Source organism: Phyllopteryx taeniolatus, chromosome 12 (genome assembly GCF_024500385.1).
Source record: "Phyllopteryx taeniolatus isolate TA_2022b chromosome 12, UOR_Ptae_1.2, whole genome shotgun sequence".
NCBI classification, from domain to species: domain Eukaryota; kingdom Metazoa; phylum Chordata; class Actinopteri; order Syngnathiformes; family Syngnathidae; genus Phyllopteryx; species Phyllopteryx taeniolatus.
This window is the reverse complement of record NC_084513.1, coordinates 12,365,253-12,388,188: the sequence shown is the minus strand read 5'-3', so window position 1 is coordinate 12,388,188 and position 22,936 is coordinate 12,365,253. Positions and strand designations below refer to the sequence as shown.

General features: G+C 39.7%; 1 protein-coding gene across 4 annotated transcripts in view; it reads left to right on the top strand.

Moving 5' to 3' along the window:
* The first annotated feature begins 489 nt into the window (after positions 1–489).
* The window catches only part of csrnp3 (cysteine-serine-rich nuclear protein 3), a 31,878-nt gene continuing 9,431 nt past the window's right edge, over positions 490–22,936 (top strand). Inside the window, exons 1-3 of one of the 4 annotated variants that reach the window (XM_061792380.1) lie at positions 490–735; positions 1,339–1,379; positions 22,308–22,476. In XM_061792380.1, coding sequence (XP_061648364.1) covers positions 729–735; positions 1,339–1,379; positions 22,308–22,476 — 217 coding nt within the window. In that variant the 5' untranslated portion in view covers positions 490–728. Of the gene's footprint in view, positions 736–1,338; positions 1,380–2,319; positions 2,476–18,171; positions 18,307–22,307; positions 22,477–22,936 lie in introns of those variants that run through there. The other 3 variants (XM_061792383.1, XM_061792381.1, XM_061792382.1) reach the window with 3 other exon arrangements.

Below are 22,936 nucleotides of genomic sequence, written 5' to 3'. Positions count from 1 at the left end.
TTAGCACACATTACAGTTTCCTTCTTTAATTAACTTGCATATAGTGCATGTACGGTACTGAGTACTTTACCCCAACAGAGTTTTTCCACCGCAACCTCTGGTGACAACAGCTCCTGCATGAGCTAAACAAAATAACTGAACAAAAAATGCTGAATTAGCCAATGCTAATTGAGAAAAAAAACATCCTATGTCCTTTTTTTTCAGATGGATAATTTTTTTGAGCACAGAAGCTTGTGGTATAGGCTAACACAAGCAACAACATGTATAAAAAAAATCTCTGAATTAAGGCCAAGGATTGTCAGAAAGATGACAAGTCAAGTAAAGTTCGGATTCCTGATCAATTTAAGACTAACGTGTTTGTTCTTTGTTACTTCTCACCATTGCCTGGGATCCAAACAGTGCACAAAAAAAAAAAAAAAAAAAAAACGCTCTGCGGCTGATTCCTAGTGTTTGAGCCCTGATTGGACGGAGGAAGTCACGTTGGCCCGGGAGCCTGTCAGTCTGATGCCACACCATTGTTCCCCGGCAGCCGGAAGGAAGGCTACTGCTGCTGCTGAAAAGGCACCGGAGCGCGCTTCAACCGGACCGGTTCGTCTGCCGACCTCCGGACGGTGCCCCCATCAACGGATCCCAGTGCAGCCCACCGCACCGGAGGAGGTTCTGCATGCCGAGACACTGCATGGAAGTGAGGGAGGGGCGTTGATTTAATTGACTGGCTGCACAACCACATGAATGGTGAGTCGAAACACAAGTTAGTTGCACATTGACTGCAACGTCTTTGCATGGAACATTTCATATTTGGGTCTCAAATGTTTTTTTCCCCCCTTTTTTGCTATGCAGTATGTTACATGACATTTGTCCAAACTCTACCTGGAGTCTGGCTCCAAAATTGCAGCCACATTTTCTTTGTCTTGCCTGAACAGTGCATCATTTTTGCTTCTTCTGCACAATGGATGTGTCTGTGTTACATAGCCCCCCCTTTCATTTATGGAGGGGGTGCACATGTGTGTCACCCTGGCTACAGCGTGACAATTAGACAGCAAGGCCAGCTTCCTGATCCGAAAGAGAATCTGGATCCCTGCAGAGTCCACTGCAGTACAGTTAGTCTTAACACCCACCTCCCTACACTTGCCTCCACCAGGATGCCCCCACTACTATCCATCTCCCTAATCATCTCTCTTACTAGTGCCAAAGTTTCCTAGTGTTATTTCTCTTTATTTCGGCTTCTTACATCAGGTTGCATGAGCTCTTTTTCTGCCTTACGTTATGCAACCTGCTGCAGAAGCTAATGGTGATTTTATTTATTTATTTATATATATATTTTTTAATCCTCTACAGGACAGAAGCAGGCAGCTGCAGTGCAATATCATTTTCTAAAGGTAAGATCGCATTGTTATGAACCTGAATTGGTGATTACATGAACATCCACACACAAAACTGTTGCTACTCTGCCTCAAACGACCCTCTGGTAACACGAGATGATGTGCTGTTGATGCAGTGTAAAGTCAACACAGACATCTGCACCAGTCTCGCCGGATTATACCACAGAGACGCATCTGATATCACGCTCATTAAAAGAAGACTCTTTAGAATATTTATTGCGAGCTTGATATGCGGCGCTTATGAATCAAACATCAGTGGCATGAAATCGTTTCTCAGCGTTTTTTTGCGATGCGTTAAAAGACAGGCGGCTATTGAAGATGTTTGTTTATCAAGATGTTTCATTGATGACAATGATGTTAGAAATATTCATTTTAGATTAGTTTGACTGGTGACATCATCGAGTTGCAAAGTGCAAAGGGGTGGAACATTTCTGGTGAGTTTGCATAGGGATGTTAAGATGGGGAATGTTGGAAATATTCCACAGTTGAACCTTTCCATGGGAATTTACAGTGAGAGGAATAATATATAGGTGAACTCTTTGGAATTTCTTAAATTTCTGCATAAATTGGTCATAAAATGTGGTCTGAAATTCATTTAAATCACAAGAATAAACAAACAGTGCTTAAACTAAGACCACACAAACAAATATGTTTTCATATTTTTATTGAAAATAACGTAAATAACATTCACTGGACAGGGAGGGAAAAGCAAGTGAATCTCTTGTCTATGGATTCTCCAAGAGCTAATCAAAGTCAGGTGTGATCCAATTTCAGCCAACTTGGATTCCAATCACAGAGACAAGATTGGAGGTCTGGCTTAAAGCTGCTCTGGCCGTTAGGAAACACACACCAGGTTAGAATTTTCAAGTAGCCTGATGTGTACCATGCCTTGCTCAAAAGACCTACGATTAAGAATTGTTGAGTTGTATGAAGCTGGGAAAGGTGACAAAAGTATCCCTAAAAGTCTTGACATCTGTCCATCGATAGACACATTGTCTGTAAATGGAGAAAGTTCAGCACTGTTGTTTCTCTTCCAAGGAGTGGCCGTTCTGGAAGGATGAGTGCAGGAGCACAGCACAGAATGCTCATTGAGGTAAAAAAAAAAAGAACCCTAGAGTGTCAAATGAAGACTTACAGAAATCACTGGCACATGCCAACATCTGTGTTGACAAATATACCATACGTAAAACTTTAAACAACAATGGGATTCATGGGAGAAGGCGTTGCTGTCTAAAAAAAAACAAAAAAGTTTTCTAAAAGAGCATTTGGATGTTCCACAGCACTACAGGCAGAATGTTGTGTGGACAGATGAAACCAAGTTGAATTGTTTGGGAGGAACATGTCATGTGTGGTGGAAAAATAGCACAGCACACCAATGTCAAAATCTTATCCCAAACATGAATAAGGTGGAGCGAGCATCATGGTATGGTCGTGCTTTGCTATCTCAGGGCCTGGACAGCTTGCTATCTTCAATAGAAAAATGAATACACAAGTTTATAAAGATATTTCACAGAATTTGAGGCCATCTGTCCAAATGTTAAAGTGCAACAGTGGATGGGTGTTGCAACAAGAAACTGATTTAAAACAAAGAAGCAAATCAAGAACAGAATGCTTCAGAAGAAGAAAATATTGTTCAGGAGTGGCCCAGTCAAATTCCTGACCTCAACCCGATTGAGATGCTGTGGCATGACCTCAAAACACACCACACAACAGACATCCCAGCAATCTTGCTGAACTGCAACAGTTTTGTAAAGAGGAATGGTCCAAAATTATTCCTGATTGTTGTGCACATCTGATCTGCAACTACAGGAAACGTTTGGTTGAGGTTATTGTTGCCAGAGGGTCAATCAGTTATTAAGTCCCTTACTTTTTCCTCCCTCACATGTAATGCTTTAAAAATATGAAACAAATAATTGCTTGTGTGGCATTCGTTTAAGTGAACTCTGTTTATTCTTGTGACTTAGATGAAGATCAGTCATTTTCTGACCAATTTTTACAAAAATTTAAGGAATTCCAAAGGGTTGACATAATTTTTCCTCCCACATTGTGGAAATTGAGTCCAATAATTAATTCAATGGAAAGGTTACATTTTCAAGCATAAACCTTTTTTGTTGTTGTCATAAGCTGGCATCCATACAAAATAGATAGCGCTCCTTACCCACATGCAAATACCTTAATTACTCTTTTTTTCCCCCCCTTCACTCAAGGAGCATCATGTCTGTGGGTTGCTTATACCTCAGATTTTGTCTCGCAAAAAACAAAAACAAAGCCAAAAAAAAAAAAAAGGACGGATTGTAACTCAAAAAATTTGGAACTTGGGGGACTCAAGTCAAGGTATTACTGTAATTGTGTGAAATCTGGTTGTTTTAGTCAGGATCAGAGGTGGGTAGAGTAGCTACAAATAGTACTCAAGTAAGAGTAATTTTACTTCAGAATTGTATGACTCAAAAGTAAAAAGTATTCCTCCAAGTAATAATTGGAGTAAGTAAATATCCAGTGAAAAAGCTACTCAAGTACTGATTAACTGGTGATTAACTTCTGATTTATTAACTTTAAGTAGCGCATGAATGTCAAATAATATAAAAATGGGAATATGCTAATTCAAATATTGCCCAACAATATCACTTTGAAACAAAAATTCAGCCACAATAAATTATCTTAAAATAAATTCCTTTGTTTACATACGTGAAGCACTAGTCACCAGGCAGGGATGATTCATTATATAATTATATATATATAATGCATAATTTGATTATATTGAGCTTCAACAGGTGGATTCACCCACATTTTTCAGCAGAGCTTAAATCTGTTCTTCTGCCAATGTACAGCTTTATCTTCTGTGCTGTGCTTTCATCAGCAAGTAACAGAGAGCTCAAACGGGTGCAGACGAACTGCAATTTGCATTTACGTGCTGTGTTTGACTTGCTGATTTTATTCCACAGAGCCTTACATCTTGCAAACACAGACTGAGACAGCCTCCTTTGTTTCTCAAGTTCCAAGTGGAGTTCTTGTAGGCTGAAATGCGGACATTTTAGGCAGATACAAAGGCATGACTTAACTTTTCTTTTTTGTAGTCCATCTATCCTTTTTATATACCACTTATCCTCACTTGGATTGTGGGTGAGCTAGAGCCTATCTTTAAGGTAATTAGTAGATGTGTATATTTTTGCCATTTTTCATGTAATTGAGTCACTGAAGATGTTGCTTCTATGTGGGGCCGTGTCGACCGTATGACCCTGTGTAATGCGTGAAATGGAGCCAAACGTCACTAGTATGGCTGTTACAATCAAATATTTTTATAATTGATTATCCTATAGATATTTTGAGTACTCGAATAATCGGCCCTAATTTTTTTTAACTGCTAACATGCATTTCATTCTCATTTCTGAGGGCTGGACTTCTAAAACGGCATATGTTGGCACTGAGTGTATGTTATGAACTGTACAGAATTTGCGACAACAAAATCAGCGTTTGCTAAACAGTTAGCATTCGCGATTAGCATTAGCACGCTAGTGATTACTATTTTAGGTTTAAAAAAATAATAATAACTAAACGGCCGTGTGAAACATTGGTTCAGGCGGCACAAACATGCTTCCGGGCAGAATCTTTTTTTTTTTTGTTTGTTTTTTTTTTTTTGGGTCCTGGCAGAGCTTTAAGGCAGAAATTCTGCGTCGACCTATTTTTGAAGTCGACTTCCCAGTCCTAGTCACTAATAGTTATGTTGGATTGGTGAAACAGAGCCATGTGACACAAGGCTCCCTGACAATTAGAATTAAAAATATGTTGTTATTACTATTATTATCATCATCAATTAGAATGGATTGCACAAATAGTACTAAATACCTGGAGATAAAACAATTTAAGTAGCGAAGTGGAATGTAGCTCAGTGTCACCGAGTAAAGGTTGTTTCTTCTCAACAGACATACTCAAGTAAAAGGTATGTTGCATAATTAAAACTTCTCTGAAATGTACAATTTATCCAAGAAGTTACTTAAGTAAATGTAACTGAGTAAATGTAGCTCGTTTACAACCCACCTATGGTCAGGATTATATATAAGTGGTGAACATCGCCGCATTCTTGCTTGTGAACAACTGAGCCTTTCGCGGATGCTCCTTTTATACCCGATCATGACACTCACCTGTTTCCAATTAACTTGTTCACTTGTGGAATGTTCCAGACAAGTGTGTTTTGTGTGTGTGTGTGTGGGGGGGCGGGGGGGTTGGGTAGTATTCTTCAACTTTCTCAGTCTTTTGTTGCCCCTGTCCCAGCTTTTTTGGAACGTGTTGCAGGCATCAAATTGAAAATGAGACAATATTTGCAAAAAGAACAACAACAACAACAAAAAACAGTGACATTCATCAGTTTGAACATAAAATAGCTCGTCTTTGTGGTGTATTCGATTGAATATAGGTTGAAAAGGATTTGGAAGTCTGTTTTTATTTAGATTTTACACAACATCCCAACTTCATTGAAATTGGGGTTTGCAGAATGTTTACATACTGTATTCCCAAACCCCGGATTGCATCATCAATACAGCAGCAATGTGAATGCGGTTGTAAGTCATTTAAAAAAAACAATACATTTAAAGGTACCCTAACTGTTAGTGCAGTCAACTGTGCTGCCACAAAACAAACCTCTCTTTGCTGCATTCATAGAATAATTTTCTTCACGTCCCAAGAACTCTCAACTGCTTACCTTGTTTACCAGATGAAAAAAATAAATCGAATTAGATCTATGAAGCACATATCACAGTTTTGATCAGTACGTGTTTAATGTAATAGTGTCCATCCTCTGATTAAACCCTGAGCATTTAGCTTCGTTCGCTTGATTTTACCTTTGTTGACACCACTATGTAAGGAGCATACGTTATTAATGTCTGTGCTAGACTCTTAGATATCAGGAGAAAAATCCCTTTTGAATCAATACAAGTGAAGCTCCTGGCTTCTCTCGTCTGTTGTTGAGTATAATATGATTTGAAAGCATGGCAGTTAAGTCTGAATTGACATTGGCGAACATGCATTTATTAATCAACATGTGACAAAATACAAAAACATAAAACACAACAGTGAGTTTAAGCGTCATTAATAGGAAAATGAGCACCTATTTGAGTACTGTATTTTGCAGTGTGTTGTTACATCTATTAAAAAGAAAGATTCACATTCACACCATGATAGACGTTTATATATAAATAATAAGGCTTGTCTGCGGAATGTGAACACCCCAAATCCCACAGCCTTCTCATCCTGTGTGCGAGATGAAAGCATCCCAGTCTCCATGAAATGCTTTGGCAGCTCTGTTTCTGCCAGCGAGCCTGCCTTTTGTGAACTTTGCGATAACATGGGAAAATACAGTCATAAATAAGAAATAGAGGCATGAATAATGTAGTTGAGCATTGTGATTGACATCATGGCTGAGGGTTCCTGATTAGGGCTGCATGTGGTTGTGACTAGAATTAGAGCAAATCAAAAACACGAGTCCGACTGTGGGACTGGTTTCTCGTACACCAGGTGCCTTGTGATCCCTCCTTTTTGTTACATCTGGCAAATTATATTATTTACAACACATGAGGCTGTAATCCAAAGCCACAGTGGTCATCTTTGCTCTTTAGTTGTGTACATAGAAAGCCATGCTTCCTCTCCTTTATTGTTCTAAGTGGAAGAAGAACAGATCAATGCTTCCCAGCACTATGTAGCATAGCTGCAGGAGGGAGTGCAGCTCCTGTGTCCGTGAGGGCTGAGCGGCCCACTTGCACCCGCACATCACTACCCCCACCCCTCCTTTTAATGTGTGCCGAGCAGATCTGTCTGCAGCCTCAGGCTAGTGCAAGTTAACAAATGTACAGCGAGCATGCAAAGTCTCATTTGCATAAATCCGTAGATGTCGCCGCATTTCCATAACTGGATTCCTTTGTCTGTAATTGGGGAATGGATATGTGTCGTTTTCTTTTGCAGAGCTTGACTGAGATTGAATACAAGGACATTTGACAACTTTGCTTAATTATTTGCTCAGTTACACCATCTGATCTTTATCACACTGTGGGGATAAAACCGCCCGCTGCACACATTTTGCAGAAATTGTCAGCTGCAAGTTTTGCGTGCGTGACATGACAAATTAATGAAAGGCCATTTACAAGTTTGTCACAGATTTAGTACTGTACAGTACTTTTAACTATGAGTTACAAAGCAAGTTGTCCATTAAATTCCTCATTATCAAATGCAGTATAAAGTGAAGTGCCGTTTATTGCGGGCGACACATTCCAGAAAATCCACCATACGGAAAGACCATATCAAAAAATATATATTCTTAATAGTAGTTTTATCCTTCCGACATGCTTTGAACACATTTTAAATTCTTGAAATACACTTAAACTTACTTAAACAGTAATACACTTTTCAAAGTATTCCTTAGCGCCGGTTCTCACTCTCACTGGCACAGTTCTCCAAATAAGAGGCACAGCGTGCTTGCTTCAAGCTGTTTATTTGTCACTCCCAGTTGTAGTTCACTGTAAAACTGACACATAAAACACAACACATTGTATATATTTAAACACCAAAATGTTCAACCAAACCATATAATTTCATCTAACAAAAATCAGCTAGCTTAATGCTAACAAATAATGCAAAACACCATAGAAAAATTCAGGTAAATTAGCAGAAATGCTTTAGTAGTTGAAAAACATTCAGACAGTTACTACTTTAAAACTAAAAAAATCCAAAATAGCACTCTATAATATTGCACATTAGAAAAATATAGTGATAACATGATTAAATAGAATGTAAAGAATAAAATTTGTGCATCATGATGAATTCATTGCGATTGTGCAGCTGCTTCTTGCGGCTTGGCCACCTGGGGGCCGTATAATACTGACCCGCGGATGGACCCATATGGAGATGGTCACAACTGCTCAGTAAGCTGCAGTGATATTAGCCTTTTTTTCACTGAGGATAAAGAATATATCCCTGTGAATATTGTTATATTTTGTCTACGTGTTGCTCCACTGTTTGTGTTCAAATACCAGTTGCATAAAGGGTTAATAACACCACAAAGCCAATGCTAGTCATTAGGCTGTCTGACTTTTTGCATTCTTTGTTAGCATTGCTCTAGGTCAGTGATTCCCAACCAGTGTGCCAGGGCACATTAGTGTCCCGTTGCAAATTATCAAATTTTACTTAATTGCTCAAAAAAATCTTTTATTTCCAAGAAATAATGTATCTTTAGTCATCTATTTATGCAAGTGAGGCATGGTGACAGACAGAACAAAGAAATGCTCTTCTATTAGATGGCAGGAAGTACATACAGTAATTAATGTATCCACTTTTTGTGACATTTTTGTTTGTTGGTGTGCCGTGATATTTTTCAATTGTAAAATTACGTGCCTTGGCTCCATAAAGGTTGGAAATCACTACTCTAGGTAGACTTTCCTAAGGCAAAAATTTAGTTGTTTTAAAAACACAATGTTTAATTTTCTGTTTTATTTTGACAATACATTTCAACTGGGAGTGGCATTAAACAGCTAAAAGACTCTTTTTTTTTTTTAAGAAGAATTGTTCACTGTTTAATTGTTTTCTAAGTGAGAGCAACTTTTCTGTTCACTTCCACAATACAGCGTGCAAATTTTTGCTCGCAAGTCAAAGCAAAATAAATAAATAAATAAATCAGCCGAACGATGGCTCGTATCTAAAAAAAACCTCTTAAGTTGGGTCTCTCGTATCTCCAGGCACTACTCTAAACTAATATAGATGGTGTAAATTCAGCTGCACCATTCATATAAGTGATGTTAATACATGCAGATGAAGACTAACTGACCTCTCACTGGCACCCGTGCCATTTATTTTAAGACCAAACCTCGACAAAACAACATTGATGAATGTCTGAGCTGTGTGTGTGTTTTTGGTGGAGGGGGGTAATCGTCTGCTGCTGTATAATCATCTCGGCCACAGCAAAGTCCAGCTGAGACCTACCTTATCTCTTCTCTCTCGCTATCAGTTTCTCTACCGCATTTTCTCTCTATCGCTTCTTCCAAGGCTGCATTTAACGGCCGAGCTTGACACAGGTGATAAATGTGGCCGAATCCAAACTCTTCTGTGGTTTCAGGATTTTGTCTTCAAGGCTTCTCAATTCTATCAGCTGGTTCCACTGGGATGCACCCTCGGTTTCTCTGAGTGTATGAGAATGAAAAAAGAAGACATGATCTGCTGTAGCGTGTGCTGTGTAAAAACAAGTGGTTTATGATGTGCTAGGCCAGCATAGCTGGATGTTAGGGGTGTGAATTGCACAGTAACTCACAAAACGGTGTTTATAATACACAATATTTTGCCTAGGATAAACAACAGCGTCATGATAGAGGGCAATAATCATGTAATAATCCATGTCTATGTCTGTGTAACTGAATAATTTTTTTAATTTTATTACAAATAGCCTTCTTGCACGTTAAATGTGTGTATATAGATATATATATATATATAAGAATTATATACAGTGAATCCCTGCCTATTGGCAGTTCACTATTTACTATTGAGTTCTTTCTATAAAACTTATTCTCAGCTATTTGTGTGTTGTTGTTTTTTTGTGGGCTTTCTGTAATGCCCTAAGATGCCTCATGATGGTGCCAAATAGGAAAGTAGTAATTGGTGTGGCGGTGTCAAGAAAGTACATTCAAGTGATCAATCTCCACAGAGAAACTAAGATTTGTGTATGTTGAGAAGTAGCTACGTTTAGCCTGATTTGTTAGCTAAAGTTATGGAGTAATTCTTTTCAAACATGAAATAATCTGTCAGACATTTATTTTTACGGGTAATGGAAGATGAGTTTGATTGTTTTGGGATCATAGTTTGTGGTATATTTATGATTTAAAACATTATTATTGGCAAAAACAATTGTGTCATTCAATATGGTGGCTGGGAAGTACAAAACAAGCTAACAGATTGTGCGACACTTACATTTCCGAAAACAAATTAACAAAACACGAACCAAATTTACATTTCCGAAAACAAATTAACAAAGCTCTAGCTGCTTCACTTCCTGTCGATACGCACTCGTCACAGTCTTTGATGAGGCCGATGACTGTGGTGTCGTCTGAAAACTTCAGGAGTTTGACAGCCGGGTGCGTTGAGGTGCAGTCGTCCGTGTAGCAAGAGAAGAGCAGTAGAGAGAGGACACATCCTTGGGGCGCCCCGGTGCTGATGGTGCGTGTAGATGAGGTGGTGTCCTCCAAACAAAACAAAACAAACAAAAGTTGAAACAAATTTACATTTCTGAAAACAAGATAACAAAAGCTGAAACAAATTTACATTTCAGAAAACAAACTAACATTGTAAAAGATCATCATTTATAAGTGTTTATTAAATTTGTTTTTAGTTATTTTTTAGTTTTACAAGTTTATTAATTTAACAATTGTTATGGTTGTAGCAGTAGTGCACAACTGAATAGTCTTCTGTCAGTTTAGTGGAAATGGTATCAATTCTCGTTACGTTGTGCAGTTCTACCTCAGGTTGTAGACAGTGGAGTAATATTATTTTGGACCATGAGAACATTTTAAGATCTATTGAAAGGTACACGAGACCTTACCGTTGGCCCTTAGGGTTTTAATTGTGGGTTTCAGTACACCTGTTTCCTGGTTGAGCATTAACTGCGTGTTGAAGCAAAGCTGTTTTGATGTACAGTACATTGCTTTGGCCACCGCAGGCACGGTCCATGAAATACTTCATGACAAGGAGCCACAATGCCCGAGATGGGTTGCTCAGATGAATCATGAAAATCTTCCCTTTAAAGATGGTCCACACAATCCCCAGAAGCATAAAACTCCCTCAAGAGCACGTTGTGACAGTTTAGATCAGGGGTGCCCAAACTTTTTTGCTACTTTTCAAGCAGCCAACCTCCCGCGATCTACCTTTTTTTTGGGAGGGTGGGGGCCGCGGCCATGTCTCCGGTTTGAGAGCGTACAGAGCGCTACCAGTGAGCTAAAATTCTGGGCCGCCGACACAGCTCAGCACCAATGTATGTTGATGTACCCTGCATCACCGCATGCGCCAATCTTGCACAACACAACATAATTAACAATGTAATTTTTTGGTCATTTCCTGAGTTTACTCCGATGACTTGCACTGAAGTGAATCAGCCAGGGATGCGTAGTTAGTGTCGTATTTTCCATGCACAGTCCTAAAATGCCGCTCCACATTTCCGTTCTTTGGTAATGCGATGGCAGACTGGCAGATGAGGCATACGCATTTCGAAAATGTCATCGTGAAAAAATACTCCTCGTCCCATTCCGTCTGAAAGTGGTAAGTTTTAGTCTTCTTACTTGGTCCAGCTCCCCCACTCATTTTTATACCCTTTCTTAAGTTTAAGAGAAAACACCGAGAGATAAAAATTGGAGGTAACTCACTGACTAGCTTGTTAGTTTTGACACATTTGGCGCCGTTGTTTGCGCATCTGCAGTTACCTTTTAGCAGCGTTGTTTGCGCATGTGCATGACCTAAGTGTCAGAAAAATTCAGATATCATCGATTATATATGTATATCAATCAAGCAACGGGATGGATGATAGGCTGTCTTTTTTTTTTTTTTTTGTCACACGATCTCATGCGATCTACCAATACGATCGTGATCGACGCATTGAGCACCCCTGGTTTAGATCAACAATTTGCTGACACAGTGCGAGTGAAAACCTTTTTGACCAAGTGTCATAGAGAAACCATCCAGCTTTATGAAGTACTTATAATGCGGACGCTTTCATTTTTTGTGAATTCTATGGAAAGATGTTTAAGTATTTATTCTTTATCCTTAAAATCTAGCTTAAGGTCCATGTACTAGTATGCTCTTTATCCTCACTAGTAAGACGTTTCGGTGTACTATTAGAATGAGGTAAGTTTTATTTATTTGTTTTTTTTTTTTTCTCTCTTTCTCTCCTCCCCCCCTCATCTCCACTGCATGGACTGCCTTCCACTACCGTATGACATTTCTGCATACTAGTAGGACAACAACATGTTAATTGTGAGGCAAAACTGTGCACTAGTTGACATCGGCATGCTACTAGTAGTACTAGTGAAGCACTAGATGTTAACTAGTAGAATTTAATAATATGGCTCGTAGTACTAGTAGCGTCCTACTATTCCATGTTGCAGAAAATGTCCTGCTAGTAGTGGAAATTTTTTTACTAGTTAGACAGTCGTCAACGCAATGGATATTTGAACACGAACGATATAGGCAGACAATATAACAATACTCCCAGACATACATTCTTTATCCTCATCAAATATTACCGCAGCCTACTGAGTCAATCTTTTTGAGGCCGATCCCAATTCTGATATTTGTCAGAATACAATTCCGATAGCCGATTCATTGGCCGATCAAATCGGCTGGCCGATTTATCGGTCGGGCCCTCGTTGTGACTCTTCTTTCTGTATTATGTATGTCTGTACAATTATGTACTGCCCCCTAGTGGCCAAGACGCACACACCATAATGATCAATACAATGTCAATCGACAGTGAAGTTTTGAAATAGTGATGCACAAACTCTTATTTAATTATGTAATTACTGTATGTCTTTATAAAGTAGAAGATGGCAGTGCCTATTTTTTCTTATTAAAAAAACAGGTTACAAAAAACTATCGATGTTTTTTGGAAGGCTGGAACAAACTGGTATTTCCGTTCATTTCAATGGGCAAAGATGATTTGAGAGTTGATGTGTTTTGAGCTACGAGCGTGGTCACGGAACAAATTAAGCTCGTTTCTCAAGGCACCGCTGTATTTAGCATTAAAAATATCTTTCATCTAAAGTAGCTAAAATATACAAGAGCTGGAGTGGATTTCAAGTGATCCTCATTTGCTTGTTTGGAGAAAATTCCATTCATGTTTTGGAAGGTACCTTTTATCCACCACAATGAGAGGTGGCCAACTGTTTTGCATATGACCTCAATATTATTATGACTACACAAGAACATTTATTCTAAAAGCTTGTTTTTGTATGCTTCCTGTCTTCAGTTGGCCTTGATCGTTTTAAGGAAAGGAAATATAGGTCAGCGCATTGGCGGAGCAAATGCATGGCATCTCTCCAGTCTTTGCATCTTATGTAATAGGACAGAATATAAATGTGATACTCAGACAGACGTGCACAAGGTGCCTTCCAGGGACAAATTGAGGAGAAATTGACCAGACAACCGGGTAATAATAGGTTAGGATTTGATATATGTTTCGTTGCAGTAGCAAAACATTAATTGTTGACACTCTGGATGGATCAAAAATATTTTAAATGAAGCCGGCTATTGAAAACACTGATGAAACATATTTACAAATGCAGTAGGATCACAGACCTATCGAATGACAATAGAATTCCATAGATTCAGCAAGAACAAGTCCCTGTTGCCCTACACTAGGATTCAATAAAGACAAGTAGCATTATGTTTATATTACGTGTATTGTATTGTTTAGGCATGCACTCGCTGGGAATGTCCGAGCTTATATAAATACTATTTCCTATACTGAATTCCCATTAGAGGGAAACGGACAACAGAAAGAAGGGTTTTAATGTGCACAAAGCCAGTAATACTGTTGTATGAAAAAAATCAGTCAAGATTTACATCAACAGATAAACAACAGTGAGCGTCTTCTTATTTTGCCTGCTGCACTTCTCTCATTAGCCTGACTTGCTCTTTGCTCTTTTGTGAGGCAGCCGTGTAATCTTGGAGCGCTCAGCGGTGCACTTCCTCTGGCCTCGTTTTCAAACTGCATATTTAAAAGGTGATGTCTCAACGGGGCGGACCATTTATGAAAAAACATAACAAATTTTAAATAATATACAACCACCACTACTGTGAAGAACATGAAATAGACCAGGGCTGCACAATTAATCGAATTTTAATCTGGAATGCCACACTGTCTATTACACCTACAAAAAGAAAATATGAAGTCACAACTATAAAAGCATCCAATCTTCTGCGAAGACTTTTCACAAGATTTTGTAGTGTGTTTTTATGTGGGCCTACAATGTTTCGCAATTATAGAAACCATCAATAATGTACAAAAACCCAGTAATAATACTAATTATTTTTTTACCACGCAACTGTGTCATGTACATTTTGGAGCAATTACGAATCAATGTTTTTCTAACATCGTGACAAAAACATCCATCCATCCATTTTCAACACCGCTTATCCTGGTTAATGGGTGCCAGTCAGTCGCAGGGCACATATAGAGGCGGACAACCATTCGCACTCACATTCACACCGTCACTGAGTGAGAACTGAACCCACGCTGCCCGCATCAAAGTCAGGCGACTGTACCACTACACCATCAGTGACCCATGATGAAAACAAAAATACTTTATGTAAAATACATCATACTGGATGGGATGGTCGAGTACCGATACTCCAGGCATCAGTATTGGGTCGATATCGGCCTCATTTCAAGGTATCGGGTTCTCGTTGAAGGCTATCAACACCGGCCACTGATACTTGGGGCTAATAAAAAAAAAACTGACATGAATTGAGTCCTCCACGCCAGTAGTTGGTGCTACACTGCGGCACTTTGACCCATCAGCGAATCATCATCTGCGTCAGAAAGAAGGTCTTTGTTCACAATTATCTGTAATCGTGTTAATTGAAGTTTTTTGTATCAAAAATACAAGTGATATCGGTACTCAGAATCGGTATCGGTGAGTACTCAAGATTGAATACTCATACTGGTATCGGTATGAAAAAAAGTGGTATCGAACATCTAATACCACAGATGCTGATAAATAAATATATTAATGTGTGGCGAATGCAGATTGCTACAGACGTGTTTTACTAGTTGACGTTGGCCATATCAAGTTTTACGTTGACCAATAAATCGGAGGCTGGAAAAATGTTGGTGCCAGAAAAAGGCTGGCTGGCTGATTGGTTAAAGAAACATTCTAATTGCTAATAGTTTAAGTTACATAGGTCAGCATTACTGATTCTGAAGGCCCTGGGCAGAGTACATTGACAAGGCAGCACAAAGAGGCTGAAATCTGATTGGACGAGTCTGCATGTGAGCATCTGGTTGTGAGCTGTGGTCGACAGCAGCTCCTGTGTGAGTGTGCCTTTGAGTATGAGTGGGCCTCAAATGTTCTCACTCTGCACACAAGTTGAGCGTACATGCAAAATTACTGTTATATTCATGACACGTGTGTACCGGCCAATTTTCTTAACATCACTGTGCATATGTTAATCAGTCAGAATCTATTGTAAATGGCAGGCTCGTGCCCATGAGCTGCAATCTGTTGGTGAATAAGGCCTAATGTTTGTGTTTTACTGTTTTCCCTTCATTCGCCAAGCTGCTGAAAAGTTGCTCTCCTTTCCCAGTCAGAAAAGTGCTTAAAATTCACTATTTTGATTCAATCTATTCATCGTTAATTCATTGATTGATTGTGCGATGACATTTTCTAATTTAGTTAGAAACTGCTCATGAATGCTTTTTCCAAGATGTGTTGCCAAAGAAAGAAAATAATTGATAGTGATAAGAAAAACGGTGTCGCAATGCATGGATGCTTAACTCTGAGTATTGACACAGCAAATGTCTGCACATCAGTCATATGTATGATATCTGATAACTCTGAAGGAGCAGCAGCTTGGCTTAGCTTTGGGAACCTTTCTAACAATATTCTTTGTTGATCCGACCAGCTGTGACGTTACTGTTTGTCTTGACTCTCAGCGCTCCCACAGCGTGCTCTCTGGCCTCAGCAGGCAGCTGTTTTCTGACAAAAAGCACTAAAAGCTCGCTACCTTCCTGCGCCACATCAAACTGACACAGTTAGTGGCTGCCTGGTGAGCACTGTGCACAATTTAGCCATTAAAGAGCCAGACGCTTCCCCGGGGAGTAAGATAGACCAAAAGCAGAGATAATGAGAGCTAATGTTGGTTTTTAATCACAATGCCATTGTTGACATTAGCTGAAAACTGCTTTAGCCACCTGTAGTGACCTTCAGGGCTTTACAACACGTGCTGTTCTAGATTGAGTAAAAATGAAATACAGTATGACATACTGAAATGCTTTATGTATGGGATAATCAAGCATTTTTCTTTTTCTCTTTGTAGGCGATATGACAGTATTAAGCATCCCATCAGTGTAAATGGATGATTGTTTTTAATGACTCTAATCCGGCTAGAGGCAAACAACTCTGGGCTTTAAGTTTTCCTGTTACAGGAAGAACATGACTGTTAATGTTTACAAATGACAGCTGAGTGAGACGAATATCAACACGTCTTTCTTAGCTAGGAACGTTTCAAAGCAACATACATAACAGCTTCATCTTTGCAGTGATGATAGTGAAGATAATTCTATATTGACAATTACACAACACAATAAATATATGAATTAGAGGCAGAACATTTGAGTGTTTTACAATACTTTGTCTTTTAGTATTTTTTTTTTTACTTTACAAGAGCGAAAAATCAGCAAAAATCGTCAATTTTCTTTTTCGTTGATTTCTGTTTGTTTGTTTGAATGTAATTATCTTTGGCTTATGTTGTAATGTGTTAATGTGTGGAAAAAAATAAAAATCAGTACAAAATCGACAGATGTTTGCCCATTTGAAAATGGCTAATTAGGACGATTAAAAGGTTGGGCCCTAATGAACAAATTTTCAGAACTAAGATTATATATAAAGTATGAATGGTTGTCAGATGACACCAACCGTAAGTAGAAAAGCCCGGGGATGCCACCGCAAACCACATTCACATGTTAATTGTACAAACAAGAGCAGACATGCTCAACATGCTATTGGGGCTAACAAATGCACAGTCGTCATGTCGATTAGCTTCATTTTGCATTTCCTGACACTTGTAGTTTTTGGTCTTGTGAGTATTTTGTTTGTTGGCTATTTTGCCTCTCTATTCAAGCACTCAATAAATACTGGAACAAAACAATGCGTCAACTTCCAATATGGTGGTGCATGACATCACAGGCAAACTGTCGATAGCGTGACGGCGAATTGACGTAAACTGCACTAAATGTCCAACTCGCGACGTGAAACTGATACAGTACAACAAGCTTCATTTGTTTTATTTTTGGGTCAATATTGATGCGGCTACTTAGCATGTCGTGCACTGTTTGCACTGTGTTGGCAAAGCCAAACAATTGATTTAATTCATTCTTTATAGTCTAATTAATTATGTCATAATGAAATGTTTTAAATGTTCACTGAACTCAGGTCCTGTGAGATCTGCTGACGTCACGTCATGCATGATGACGTTTTGGACCTCCCATGTTTTTGTGTGTGCCGTTTGAATATAGCAGTACCATTATTTTATTATTCCTATCAGATGGTTTTACAGCATTTTCTTTAACCTTTTCCCCCTTTCCCATCTCGCCCAAATACACCTCCTCATCCATTTCTCTGACGTTCCCTCGATGCCCCCCCTCCCCATACCTCTGCTTCTGCCCCTACCCACACACCCTCCCTTTCCCATCTACCATGTTGGTAAAAATATCTGCAGACAGCAGGAGAGGAGGCACGCTCTCTCCCTCTCTCACTTTCTCTCTCCTGCACTCTCAGACAATCCACCCATGTGACTTCTCAGGCTGACTGTGCCTCAGCTCCATTCAGCCTCCTTGCCGACAAGCCGGCTTCCACTAATGCGCCTTTGTGTAGCAGGGAGAGCAACACTATGACAAAGAGGGAGCTAAAGTGTGAAAGATTGTCTTATTGCGTCTCGTAATAAAGCATACAGTATCGACAGACTCATCTCTCAGCCTGCATCACCCCCCCCCCCCCCCCCCCCCTCTCTCTCTCTCACTTATTTTCTAAACCTCGTGCTCATGGACCTCTGGGGCCGCTGCAAGTCAGTAGACTGAGACAAAATGGGAACTCTTCATCCATCATGTGTGAATTGCCGCATTAATGATTGTGTAGCGGTCCTGCTGTGAGAAGAGGTGAAAAGAGTCGGAATCCGCCAGCGAATGCAGGTCAGTGGTCCCCGCGAGGGTCGGCCGGCCGGCGCCGGTGGGAGTTGTCGTTATGCTGCATGCATGTTTGCCTGTTGTCATCTCCTTGGTGTGTATGTATGTGTGTGTGTGTGTGTGTGTGTGTGTGTGCGCGTGTGTGTGTGCTTGTCATTGTGACTCACAGGGAGAACAGAAATGTAATATCAATGAGTGGCGGTTGATTACAGGATAGAAAAGGCAGTTCATTTGTGTGCCCAGAGGCTTTCCAAGATTGATTTTTATTTACTTTTATTTATGTATTTATTATATTTTTATTTTAAATTGGGATATCCATCCAACCAATAGTAACAACAGTTTGTAATTTTAAGCATTGGCTTAAGTGATGTAGATTAATATCTTAAAATTTAGATATTTGTACATATACACGCACACACACTGGACCTTTTTTTGGTATTTGCTGATGATGAAAATTATGATTCTGCAGCGTTATATTGTATGGCTAGTGCTATAACATGTGACTACAAAAATCTGAACTTTATTTGTGGTGAATCAAAGGGACCTTAAAATGGTGGCAGGTGTGCGCTGAGTCCCTTTTAATATGAGTTTGAATGTGATTGGTTAATTCCGAACACAGCCACATCCCCATTTATAAGAGGGTGTGTACACTTCTGCAACCACATTATCTCAGTTATATGTATTTATATGTGTATATTTATAGGTATGTACATATATACCTATACATATGTATACATATACACATCCACTATATACAAATATATGTATGTAGTATTTCTATAATTATGCTTTTTTTTCCCTGTGAACATGTATACATATGTATATGTAGTTATACAGTATATGTATATTGCATGGTGTAATAATGTAGGGACGTCCATGTGCAATTTGTTGCTCTGGACACACTGTCACATGGGAAAGCACTAGGTACACTGGAATCTCCATGGAAACCCCTTTTAATATCAAAGCCTAATGCAGCCTCAGCAGAGAGCTAAAACGTACACATAGGTTGCTAACAATGGTGTCTAATTTGGAACCTTTTGGACGCTGCCCACGCAATTTCTGGTGGAAATTTCCATAACAAGAAGTTAAGCGGGAATGTTTCTTGGTAGCACTGAATACTGATGTGAATGGACAAAGATTTGAGAATTCAAGTGATTTTGAAGCGATGATGCACCCTCCATACCATTGTTTGAATTTATAAAAGGGAGTCCAATACTGACTTGACCCTTGCTGTCACTTTCGAATGGTGGATCGCACACCTCTGTTTTAGGTAGCGGTGGTTAATCCACAAAGCTGTTGGCGGTTGCAACACCCCCGCAGTTAAAGGAAAGAATAAAATCATAACCCCTGAGGAACAATGAGCCTCTTTTTCTGGCAATGCTGGTTCTCCTATCTGGGCTGCACCTCTTCTTCGCATCTCTTCTCTCAGGCAGCATGTCTCCCAGGAAGCATTTGCATCTGTAATGACTCGATAGCAGAGCCCCAGATGAAACGCGGCGGCCGTCTGTGAATGGAACTCCCCCACAACCTGCTCTGACAGATAGACAGGATGAGGCTCGGTGAAGATGCCGGCCGTCTTTGTTGTTTCCAAGGCGGGAAGCTGCGGAGCTGCCAGTCATTTCGTGCACAAAAGCAGCAGTGCTGTTACACCGGGTTTATTAGGGACTCAGATTTGTTCAAGGGAGGACCATAAACAAATTTTGTGACCGAAAAGATCCACAATGCCTCGGTGCTTATGATGTTCCTATCAAACGGTGCTGTTGAATTCCCTTGAGCATGGTGCATGCAACTTCTATGCATTCTGATTGTCAAAGGTTGCGAATGATGCCAAAACAACTGATCTGTAACATACTGTAACCCTTTTGGTAGCTTTATCTGGATACCGACGCAAAACATGTAATGTGGTGAATCTCGACACACTGCACTCAAAAGGTTGGATGTCCTCCATGGTCGCCCTTTGTTTACTTGGTTGTCTTCTTCTTCGTAAACTTCCTTGGGGGTCGCTGAGTGAAATGATTACATTGGCAAAGTCACTGCAGGTGGATAGAGTAACCAAAACTTGTACTCAAAAGTAATGTTACTCAAGAATAATATGACACAAGTAAAAGGCAAAAGAGTAATAACTTGAGTAACAATAAGTACTACTTAAAAACTCATTGATTACCGAGTAACTGGTAATGACTGATTATTGTTTTTAATTAGCTCATAAATGACAAATAGGCAAAAATTTAAAATAGCAATGTGCAACTTCCGATAATGCCCATCAATATCACTTTAACTACAACAATAATGAAGGAATTCTTTACAAAATAAAGAAATGGTCTTGATTAACTTTCTTTGTTTACACTCATGGAACAGCACAATAGGCCTATTGGGTAACGATTACATAGGGAAAAAAACGGGAACAAGGCAGCTCAGCACATGACATAGCGGTTTGTTTTTGTAGTAAGAATCCTCTTTATTGGCCAAGTATGTTAAGAACACTCAAGGAATTTGTCTCCCGTAGTTGGAGCCACTCTAGTACTACAGCAAACAAGCCACTATAACAAAATAAACATTTAGGACATAAATACAAAAGTACAGAGAGTCATTCAGCAATATTAAGTGTCTGGTAGTGCGGTCATACTGATACAATGACAATTTTGTGTGTAAGATTTAAATGTGAGGCCAGGGGAGTTTCTGCCATGCTTCACGTTATCTAGTCAAGATCAAATCTCGTCGCTGGTGCTGAAGTTAGATTGGTGGAACAGTCATGTGACAGCACCCGAGACACAAGTCTTTCTGACAGACCAAAACAAAATAAGGAAGATCAAAATTATTTTGAATATCGAAAATAAATTGGAAGCTTTGCAAAAGCCAATCTGTTAAAAAAAGGAGGGATGGGCATACCGAGCAAATTAATCGTTAAATTGAATGTTGAGAGTAGAAAGATTATGTCTTGAAGCAATTGAGGTAAAAATAAGTGCACTGCTTAGATACAACCATCAGAGGTGCTGTTGTTCAGACTCAACTTGTTTGCTGTATGAAGAAGAAGAGCAGGGGACATCAACTATGGAAAGTTGAGTTACATAGACAGTAAGTACATCCATGCAGACCTTCACTATGGGAACTTGTCAGAGCACAATTATTATACACTGACACGACACTGGCTTCGAAACTGTTTCAGAATAGAGAGAGATTCTATCCGACTAAAAATCCTAGTCAAGCGATAAACATGAATTGATAACTTTAATGGCGGCAGGTGTGTGCTGCCTCCCATTTAACATGAGTTTGAATGTGATTGGTAAAATCTCAACACAGCCACATCCCCAGTTCTAAAAGGGTGTGCACACTTGTGTAACCACATTGTCCCAGTGAATTTTTACTTTCCCTTTTGAATTATTTTTTTTTTTTCAATTGAGTAATACAGGTGGTTTTGGAGGAAAATGTTTTGAAATTGTTTATCTTGGTCTCAGTTCTTTTACATCACAAAACCTGGCGTTTGAACAGGGGTGTGTAATTTCTTCTATCACTGTATATTACTTAGTTGTCTTCTTTCCCCAAAAGAGAGAGTCATTTATTCTGAAGCCATTTTGTATACTGTTCATTTTTCTGTAGCACAAACAACATGTACTGAATATTCGGAACACATATTTCCAAAAAGGCGCATTGCCATTGTCATAAATTCAATGCATTACGCTGTTGGTCAAGCCTCCCTTTTTTTTTTTTTTTTTCTTCCTCACCCCTTCTTGATGAACCCAAATGAACTTCCTCTACATCAGATCGAGAATGCAATTAGCGGCTCTCGCTGGCCATCGCTCCTCCTTTGTGCCAAGGTGATCAATTGCCGGGGGAGCGCCAGGCAGAGCGGCAGGAGAGTTGGAGGTGGGAGGGAGGGATTTGGGGGAGGGGTGTGTGTGTATTTGTGGCTACGTATGTGGTGCTAATTGAGTGTATTGAGGATTACTGTGGCCTCCTAAACTGGATATTAAATAATGCGTGGCCCCTCTGTTGTCTTTGTGTTTCAGGTGCAGATGTGTCAGGCCATGAGTGGAATACTGAAGAGGAAATTTGAGGAGGTGGAAGCCTCCTCCTCCCCGTGCTCTTCCTTGAGGGAGTCTGATGATGAGATATCCTGCAGTGAGAGCGGGGATAGCAGCGACAGCGTCAACCCGTCCGCCTCTGGCCCTTTCACCCGTGAGTGTCGTTCACCGAGTTGCTAACAAACCGCGTAATCCGAGCGGGAAAAGGAATGTTGTCATTTCATTAGAGGGAAGGAAACAAAGGAGGTCATTTGAATCACATTGAAACTAATGGTATGATTCCAATGTTGTGTGGCTGAACTGGTCTTTAGTAAGAGGCAGTGCCATATGAATGCAGAGTCCGAGGTGTGCAGAGGAGAGGCTAAGTGATGCTGAGAGACCACTGGTGTAATAGAAAGGCGGGCGTGTGCAGGCAGCTTCCTTTTATTAAGAACAGAATCAGCATGCCAGCCCAGCCAGATGAATGAGATGATGACTTTCCAAGCTGTTTTGTGCATGAACCCTGTAACCTCCTTTCTAAGAAGAGGTTCACATAATAGTCTGTGCTACCTATTTTGAATTACATTTTGGGATAAAATAGCCCCTTTAGCCGGGGCGGTTTATTGTTTGCACTT